The sequence below is a fragment of the Prionailurus bengalensis genome, chromosome D1 (genome assembly GCF_016509475.1).
Source record: "Prionailurus bengalensis isolate Pbe53 chromosome D1, Fcat_Pben_1.1_paternal_pri, whole genome shotgun sequence".
Lineage (NCBI taxonomy): Eukaryota > Metazoa > Chordata > Mammalia > Carnivora > Felidae > Prionailurus > Prionailurus bengalensis.
This window is the reverse complement of record NC_057346.1, coordinates 61,171,661-61,181,916: the sequence shown is the minus strand read 5'-3', so window position 1 is coordinate 61,181,916 and position 10,256 is coordinate 61,171,661. Positions and strand designations below refer to the sequence as shown.

The following is a 10,256-nucleotide window of genomic DNA, read 5'->3' as shown; positions in this document are numbered from 1 at the left end:
GTCTTTTGTGTTGATGAGTAATATATGAACAAATGTTATATTATCTATCTTAGAATGTGTGATTTCTTTTTTTTAATGTTTTAATGTTTATTTATTTTTGAGAGAGAGAGACAGAGTGTGAGTGGGGGAGGAGCAGAGAGAGAGGGAGACACAGAATCCGAAGCAGGCTCCAGGTTCTGAGCTGTCAGCACAGAGCCCTACGTGGGGCTCAAACTCACAAACCACGAGATCATGACCCAAGCTGAAGTCGGACACTTACCGACTGAGCCACCCAGGAGCCCCAGAATGTGTGATTTCTTCATAAAGATCCTCTTTTAATGGTCAGAGGGCTAAGACTTTTCTGTGGGAAGTAATTCTTCCAAAGATACATTTTATGTTGTAACAATCATTACCTACAGGCAAACATATCACTGAGTATGCCTCTTTACCAAAATATTAAAGTATTATTTCCTAAAAAACATAAAACTAGAATCATCTGTGGCTAAAAATAAGAAATTTAAAATTAACATGATACAAAATCACATATCTTTGGTTTATCATCTAAGACTTACTACCAGGTTTACAAATTCCATCTCCCCCCCCCCGTTTTTTTTGCCCCAATCTTTCCTTTTTGACTTATGTCCTTCTTTCTCAAGTACATACCTCACCACTCAGTGAGAGTTTCGTGGTGCTAATTTCTGTGTTCTGTGTTCATCTACAGTTTTCTTTAGTTCTTCTTGAATGATACTGTTCTCTTGAATGATACAGTTCCATTCTCCAGTTACTACGTTTCCTTAGCTTTTTGATGTCATTATCCTACAGTCTTCTAGAATCTATTATTACTTTGAGAAAACTTATTGTTGGCCAGATTGTCATCAATTTGTAGGTAATTATCTTTTCTGTAATTTTTTTTCTGTCATTAAATGCTATTGCTTTGGTGTTTTGTAGTTTCACATGGATAAATCTCATGGGCAATATGCTAAGTGACAAAAGATCACACACTGCATGATTCTGTTTAAATGAAACTTTAGGGAAGAAAAATTAGTGTTGGGGTAGCATTTAGGCATCCATGTTTTAAATTTCTGTAGGTGATTTTACATGTGGCTAAAACTGACCCACACCTGGAGCAGTTGGGTGGCTCAGTGAGTTAGGCGTCCAACTCTTGATTTTGACTCAGATCATGATCTCACAGTTCGTGAGTTTGAGCCCCACATCTGGCTTTGAGCTGAAAACGCGGAGGATGGTCGAGGTTTCTCTCTCACTCTCTCTCTCTCTGCCCCTCCCTGGTTTGTTCTCTCTCTTTCTCAAAAAATAGACACAAATAAAAGTGATTAAAAAAAATTGACCTGTGCATTGAGACACAGAGACATTAGTTGACCACAGGGAAAATATTTTAGTCAAGTACCTCACCCTTCAAGCTAAAATGTGAGGCAAATCAACATTTGTTAAGCATTTACTTAAATAAGCTGTTTATTTTAAGTTTATATATATATATATATATATGCTGTTTATTATAAGTTTTATATATATATATATATATGTATATATATTACTTAACCCTGATATTTTTTAGAATTAATTATCATGATAAGTAACTCAACAAACTTGTATTCAACGGGCTAGTTTAGAGGAGCTAGGATTTGAAGTTTGTCTAGCTCCAAAGCCATAATTTTCTTATAATGTCACAGTGAATCCATATACAGCCAAATCAATGCGTGGGGCTCCTAGGAACACAGCACCTCACAGGCTGAGGTATCAAAATTGTTGCTACTGCTCAATTCATTCTCCATAACCACATTCAGTTTCAATCCATTTAGCTAATATTTACTTGTTCATCACAATTCACCAAGGATATAGAAATGAGTAAGGCAAGGTTTGTAATCAGTTTCAGAGTCTCAGAGGTACACATGATCAATATAGCCTTTCTTCTCCATATGATTCCTGAAAATACTGAGACTGAAGAAAGGTGTGTCTAATGTGAGTTCAAAATATCATCTTTCTTAGTTATGAAGGACCTAGTCTATTTTGAAGGACCTAGTTTGGTTCAAGAGTCAGTGAACATTCTATAGAGTGCCTGGGTGGCTCAGTCAGCTGAGCATATGACTCTTGGTTTAGGCTCAGGTCATGACCTCAAGGTTCATGAATTCAAGCCTTGCATGGATGTCTGCACTGACAGTGTGGAACCTGCTTAAGATCCTCTCTCTCCCTCTCTCTCTGCCCTTCCCCTGCTTACATTCTCTGTCTCTGTCTCTGAAAATAAATAAATAAAAACATTTAAAAAAATTTTAAAAAGAGCCAGTGAACATTCTAACTAAACCCCAGAGTTAGGCATATATTCTGAATCAGAACAGTTATACTTACTATATGGAGGAACACCAGAGAACATATGACTGCCTTAGAAAGTTGGGAGGTAGGAGGGTGTGGAGAGAGAGGTCTTAATAAAACTTATTGAGTTTACTCCCACCAAATTTTCAAGTCTACAGCTTCTGCCTAGCACATAGTGAATAAGGGTATATATAAAATAAAAAAAGATGGACTTTACGATACATGAACATCCAGAATAGGCTAGAAACATTTTGTTCCAGCAGTCTGATAAAGTTGATTCAGACATGCAAACACTTACTTTTAGTATAATAACATGTAACACTTACATAGTGTGTACATTCTCATAACCACTCCTGAATTCTTTACATATATTAATCCATTAAATTCTTGTGCAAACTAAAAAAGATTTGTAGCCTTAATATCCTCACTTCACAATATAAGAAAATGGAGAAATGGAGAAATATTTGGCTTTCTCATAGTTACAGATGGTTAAAAAGGGAGACAGGATTTGCACCTAGGAAGTCTGACACCAAGTTTACATTCTCAGCCACTACACTGCATTTAGTCACATTACACTCTGATAGAGCAATGTGACAAGTGCGATGATAGACGTAGAAGACAGATAAGTAGTCATCCAAGGCCATGGAGTTTAGAAAGTCAAAAACAGTTCCAGAAGATAAAGACATCAGGAACATCAGATAGGCAACTAAACTAAGTTCCCTGTGGATTAGGTCAAGTCAGGTAGGTAGAGTGTGGTGTGGGGAGTGAGGGGAGGGAGTGTTAAGAGTGGTGTCCAGTTTGAGTTTTGAAAGCCAATTCTGCTTTCAGTCATTTCACTTCCTAGAGTTTATCCCATTTTCTTCATCTAACAATCAACCAATTTGTTTATTAACCAAGTTTCAAGTTTCTAGAATGATAGTTTTCAAAATTTAGGCTTGAAGACTCTTAAAAATACATATTGCTTAGGCCCACTCTAAAACTACTAGATTCAAAATGTCTATGGTGTATCCCATAAGTAAAATCCCATTTAATTTTCCTCAGTCATTCTGTATATTTATAATTCAGTGATCCACAGTCCATGCCACAGTTGTAGGAAGCAGAGAATCAACACATAGCTGTTCTACTCAGAGGATACAACATGATTTAAAATTCCTACCAAGATTTATACTCTTTACCTAGAATATAAAAACTTGGACAGAATGTAATTCAAAACCTTTTGACAAAGAAAAATATTGCTGGATAATAAAAAAAACTCACAATTTTCAGGGTGCCTGGGTGGGTGGCTCAGTTGGTTAAGTGTCCAACTTTGGTGCAGGTCATGATCTCATGGTTTGTGAGTTCAAGCCCCGCATCTGGCTCTGTGCTGACAGCTCTGAGCCTGGACCCTGCTTCAGATTCTGTGTCTCCCTCTTTCTCTGTCCCTCCCCTGCTTGCCCTCTATCTCTCTTTCTCAAAATTAAATAAGCGTTAAAAAATAATTTAAAAAACTCATAATTTTCTTGGACCTGTCAGAAAGTTGAAATCACAGAGCAACTAACCCAAAATATAAGGAAAGACTGGTAACTCCAAAGAGAGATGGAACATGATTCTGTGCTCACCAGGTGCTAGATATTATACAAGCCATTCTACAAAAAATCTGTTAAAATTTTAAACCAAATTATTCACAGCTGAATATGAACCTGTGTGAGAATACAAAGTGTCTGGGAGTCTTGTGTATATGACACAACAGGGACTTCACACCCTTTTCGGTTTTTTTTCTCCCTAGACCTAGACCAGGTACTCATTAGAAAGCCTGAGTGCAGGACTAGAGACAAGAGAAGGCCTTCATCATAGAACAGACCTGATGGAGGCAAAAGGCAAATAGCAGCCACCTGAACGTAAGAATGACCCCTCATCCAGTTTCTCTCCCCTAAGGAGCAAAAGCATTTACCCTGGAGGAAGAGGACAGCAGAGACCCATTGCTGCTGAGACAAAAGAGCAGAAACAAACTTTGTAGCCCAGGGTGAGGCCTGTTCCCCAGAAACTGTAGGACACTTCTAAGGAAGGGGCAGGATGACTGAGAAGGCTTTACTTTCAAGACCCAGGGACATAGCAGCCCAGTTGGTCATGCTGTATCTTCTGGCTCTCACTAGTAGACTAGCAGGGTTCGAGTAATAAGTAACAGTGCTCTGCTCCTGAGGGAATGTAGAGGACATGAAGAATGGCATGATTTGTAGCACAGCAACAAAGGGAAGATCTAATACTGATAGTGGGTTGGACATCAGGCAAACCTAATTCATCAGCCCACACCCTGAACAAGGGTAAAGTTAGAGGAATGTGATACGTTTACTGAGGACATTCAAAGCAAAGACATGAAGAAATGAATTACTTGAATAGTTGTTTACCTATCAAGTAAGTTGAGTCCGGAGTTAGCAACCTTCTAACACAGAAAACTCCAGGGCCAGGTGACTACATTGGTGAATTTAGTCATTGAAAGGTTAAATACAATTCTCCACAAATTAGCCAAAACATCTAAATGGAATGAGCCTTGACCAAATCACTCAAGGTATAATTGAGGCCATATCATTAAAATTCATTTCATAAGCAGAATAAATAGATAGGGGATGAGCTCAGTGTCACAACAGGATTGCAGGAAAAGCTGCTTGTGCCTATAATTTTACAGCATAACTGATTGTTTCAAAGAATCCCAAGTGGGGTGGGATTCCAAGGATGTGATGCTAATTAATATAAATTCCCACTAAGAGTTTATGATGTCATTTTTTATACTATAGTAAAAATAAGTAGGATTTTTTTTTCTAAAGTGCATGCTACAGAATATTAGTGTCATAGGTTGGTCAAAGGAACATTCTGAAGCCAATATCACCCTAAAATTTCAAATGAATGAATTTGAAAATGAATTTTCAAAATTCAAATTTCAAATTAAAAATGTTGAGAAATCCCACAATAAAAATATAGGTAAAAATTTAGCTTTATTGGCCAGGATTTGCAAACATAATTTCTCTGAATCCTTCACACAAATAATGCCAATAATATCACCTAGAACTAGAGAACACTGAGAGGTAGCATATGGAACAAGAGTTCCATGTTTAAAACACACACACACACACACACACACACACACACACGTACTCACTTGGCTAATACTGTACTTGGAACATCACTAAAACCTCCTGCTTTCCTTAATAGGGAAACTCCTCCATGAAGTGGCAAAAGACACAGAGACAGTACTTTTTGAAAAAGAGTTGTTTGAAAAGAAGTATCAATAAGCCAGATTTTATAAGTATTCATCCATCAAGTAAACGGCACAATTTAAAACCAAAAGACTACCAACTTTTTGCAATTCTATTCCTGGTAGAAAATAGCCAGTTTTCTTACATGATTATGGTATTCATAGGATCAATTTCACATCTTCTGACATTAACATAGTAGAGGCAAGAGTAACCCATGCTTTTTGATAGGGAGTCCAGCCATATGGGAAGTGTTTGAGCATCTATTATTTTGGGGACCAGCACTAGTAAGGGTGATGAACTATTTTTGTTTAAATTAGGATATGAAGGAATTTATGGTGTTTTTATTATTTGTGTGGTATTTCCTTTTTGGAGGGTTGGTTTTGCTTTAAAATGATGCCAAGTGTGGAATGCAATATGTTCGATCATAACGGAAACAGAACAAAGAGTTCGTTTTCTTCCACATGAGGAATCTGAATGATTTCCAAACAATGGAAAATGATAAAACACTTTTACTCATGTGTTAGACATGGGCCTAACTTTCCATTTCTGGGTTTGAGAAGGAGGATGACAGGACTCCCCTAAGATAGGCCTGTGTAACTTTCAAATGTTCTCTTTCTGTTCTGAACATAGAGAATTAGTGCTGCTCCCTTCTTAAATGGATTATTTACAAGAGTTATGTTTTTTTCTTGGAAAATACCTTCAGCACCTGTTCTCTAATCTGTTTAGTTCTGACACCATAGATTACAGGGTTGAGAGCCGGTGGAATGACTACATAGAAATTAGCCAGAAGGATGTGAATATAACGTGGTATATTCCGGCCAAACCTGTGGGTCATAAATGAAAAAAACGCAGGGGTGTAGAAAGCCAACATGACACACACGTGAGAGCCACAGGTGCTGAGCGCTTTGAGCCGAGCATCATGGGAAGGCAGTCGAAAGACAGCATGAAGGATCTGGGCATAAGAAATGACGATGGCTATGATGTCAAACACCAGGTTAGAGATGGCATATAAGCCATAGATGATGTTGACCCTGATGCTGGCACAGGACAGGCGGGCAATGCCCATGTGCTCACAATAAGTGTGAGGGATAAGTTGGTGCCCACAAAATGGTAACCGTAGGATGAGTGGAACAAACGGTATGGCAAAAGACAAAGGCCTCAGTAAAATTATCAATGCAATGATGAATACCACCTTGTTTGTCAGCACCAGTGTGTACCGAAGAGGGTTACAGATGGCCACATAGCGATCATAGGCCATGGCCACGAGCACAGCCGACTCCATGCCAGTGAATAGATGGATGAAGAACATCTGGATGAGACATGCCTCAAAGGAGATTTCTCTCAGGCTGAACCAGAAGATTCCAAGCATCTTGGGGATCGTGGATGTGGACAGGCCCAGGTCGATAGATGACAGAATGGCCAGGAAGTAGAACATGGGCTGGTGGAGGGTGCTCTCAGTCTCAATCACAGAAAGGATGCTGATATTCCCAAGAACAGCTATCAGGTACACAGCAAAGAAAGGGAGACCCATCCAGATATGCATGTGTTCCAGCCCAGGGATCCCCAGAAGGAAGAAAGAATATGGATGAAATAGGGTGTTATTAAGTGAGGCCATCTTTCTGGGATAAATTTACAGTGAAATATATTATAAATCAAGTACCTCTCATTCACTGAGTAGGTCTCATCCTTGCTTAGTGCACAGAGAAAGTGGAGAAACCAGTGAAACATTTATTGTATCTACCCATATCACTGCATCATAGACTCAAAAGCATACAAAATTGAATGGTAAAATGAAGCCACTTGATTTCAGTGTACTTCATCATATCCATTCAATTGAATTAAATATTTTTACTCAACCAAAATTGACTGAGTATCTAGTATATATGTGTAAAGCTCTGTGCTAAGACTGATTACAAAAGATGAATTAGAAAAAAAAATGAATTATAGAAGGTTCTTTTTTTAATGAAAGTTAAAGTTTTAGTGGTTGAAACAGTTATACAAATCAACCATTTAAATTAATAGAATAATTATTAAGATAAAGGTGTTCCCCTGATACTTAGGTGCACAAAACATTTTTCTTAAATTTATTTATCATTACTTTATAGAAAAATTATTTGATTTATGACTACATACGTTATGTACAAGGTAGGGACATAACATAAACATAATGACAGCCATTATGATTCCACATGTACAACATTTCTGAGCTGAACTTATACAATGCACTCTTCAAAGGAACTGTAAATGTGGCAAACCAGAACTTTGTAAGACAAATTTGGATCTATGTAGGCTTCTCACTAAGTCTCCCCAAAATTTTTCATGCCATAATCATCTTCTGATCTCTCCTTTCTTGCTGGTGCAGTATCAGGTGCCTTGAGGTTTCAAAATGAAGCCACACAGAACTTCATTTTAGGATAAACCTCTTAATCTGGATGGGTCTGCTGAGAATGGAACATACATATTCTTCTTCGTTTCTGTCCTGATGATAGGCAAACCCTTGCCCTTTAAGTGCCCTCCTGCTGATGCCTGTCCAGAAAGAAATGCAGATTTGTACATGGAAACATAAACATTTATGTTCAGGTTTATAAAATATCCATAATCATCAGGTAAAGTGAGTTAATTTATATAAACCACCCTTTGAAACTAAATTCATCATTTCTCTTACTATATAAGTTGTCACAATATATACACCTTAATAATTTTAAGTACATTGTGATTAGGAGCTCTTGCTTGCTCTTTTATAGATAGATGATAGATAGATAGATAGATAGATAGATAGATAGACAGATGATACATCGATAGATCTACACACAGAGAGAGAAGGTCTGAACTTAGAAGTGCTCAGTAGAAATAAAAATTATTAATTTAAGGAAATTACCATCATCAGGAAAGTAGGTCTAATCCATACCTCCAGGAGGCTATCTTATTATTAACATGAGAAGTTTGGAAGAACTCAGAGGTCTAAGGTAAAATGTATTATTGTTATAGATCACCTTCGATGTACTCCACTCCCTTATAGATAGAATTGGACCTTTCCATTGTTCCTCTGCTCAGTGTTCTGTGAGACTCCTAAGTACTGTGCCAAGCAGGAACAGGCGACATTAGCCAGATTGACTGTATTAGAACAGTACTTATGGGGATGGAAGTGTGTGTGTGTGTGTGTGTGTGTGTGTGTGTGTTGCAAGGGTGCATTGCAGCTTGGGTCTTGGACAAATTGCTTAAGAAATCCTAGAAACAGTTTGCTCACAGGTACAGGAATGAGACAGTTAATTAGTCAAAGGCAAGCAAATTACTAGATTGAGAAAATAGAAGAGGGATTTCAAGAGAGAAGAACTATATAGAAAACCATCCCTAATTTGAACAGGGATGACTATAGGCAAGGAATGGCATTAAAATCCAGGGGATTCGGGAAGAGGATGAAGTAGAGTCCTATAATCAGATCTCTCTTCTGTGATTGTGGTTCAGCTAATTTAGAGTTTAGTGTATGAGAAATGGCATACTGTTTAGAATCGGACACTAGGAACTGAAGCCAGGGTCTGCATGCCATGTGAATTTGGCAAAATTACTTATCTTCATTGGGTCCATGATTCTTCACCCTTAAAATGAGGCTGCAAGGCCTACATAGCAGGATTCTTGCCAAGTGTGCATGACTCAAGATGGGTCATCAAAAAAGTATAGTTACAGTTACTGGTTAACCTGTTGATAAGAACATGATAAAGTAGAGAGTTTTTGTGGAAGTGGTTCTGACATATCTCAGGCCTTCAGGTAATCCATACATCAGGGGTCAGCAGACTAAATCCTGATCTTCACTTTATCCACATATAAATATTTTGATAGGGTTTCCAGCCTTTATAATAGAGTATATCTGATTACCATATCCTTAGACATTTTCACAGACATTAGCATTACACACTTGGAGGCCAAACCATTCCAAAATGATCAGTACTGCCTTTAGTTAGAAGAAAGTAACAAGTGGTTTGGTGTGTTTTACTAGGTTGTAAGTTGTGAGAGATAATTTCTGAATAGCCGAAGGTAAATTCAATTATTGTTCTCCCTCTGGGTCAAAAATGGACTCAGGATGGGGATATTTATCCAACCTTTAAATTAGACTAGAAAGGATTGAGGGAGAGATAACAGTGAGAATGAGACAGAAAAATTGAAGAGAAAGAACTTGGTACATTAGTGAATCATTAGGCTGCAGGTCAGTGAAGAGCTCTATGCACAGAAAGAATGGCAGAGGTGTCAAGAGATAAAGAAGCTGCACACAGAGATGGTGTAGGAGGTATTGGAAATGAAAGCAGAGGTTGCTCACATGCATATAAGAGATTACGCCAGCACATTCTTACAGACAGTTCCCTTATCCCCTCCCTTCAGTCAGGAGGTTTTCCTGTTCCCCCATCCTATCAGCTATCCCTCTTTCCCTTGTGCTCAGCTGGCCACAGATAAGGACCCATGCTTCTAAAGCATTGCCTACCAGCAAGGACTCCTGGAGAAGTTAGCAAATCTCCCCTAGCATACTTCTGAGCTCCATTTGCTTTGGTGGGAGGATTTTTTATATGGTTGCCACAGCCTCTAGAGTGAGAACTTAGCATGTCTTGGAACTCCTTGGGGATAGTGTGGGCTACAAAGCTCTGAGATCTGTATTGACTCCTTTCCTAGTGGAATATATGAGACATCGATAGACCATGTCCTGATTCTGGACCCAGACTCTCAAATTTAGGA

The 10,256-nt window shown here is 38.3% G+C and overlaps 1 protein-coding gene across 1 annotated transcript; it reads right to left on the bottom strand.

Moving 5' to 3' along the window:
* Positions 1-6,183: 6,183 nt before the first annotated feature.
* On the bottom strand, positions 6,184-7,254 carry LOC122483449 (olfactory receptor 52E1-like). The gene has a single exon (XM_043580456.1). The coding sequence runs from the start codon at positions 7,147-7,149 to the stop codon at positions 6,208-6,210; it is 942 nt and encodes a 313-aa protein (XP_043436391.1). The 5' UTR covers positions 7,150-7,254; the 3' UTR covers positions 6,184-6,207.
* Between the last annotated feature and the right edge of the window lie 3,002 nt (positions 7,255-10,256).

Bases quoted from the DNA above. Each gene is read 5' to 3' on its own strand.
- LOC122483449 (XM_043580456.1), bottom strand. From the start codon at position 7,149: ATGGCCTCACTTAATAACACCCTATTTCATCCATATTCTTTCTTCCTT.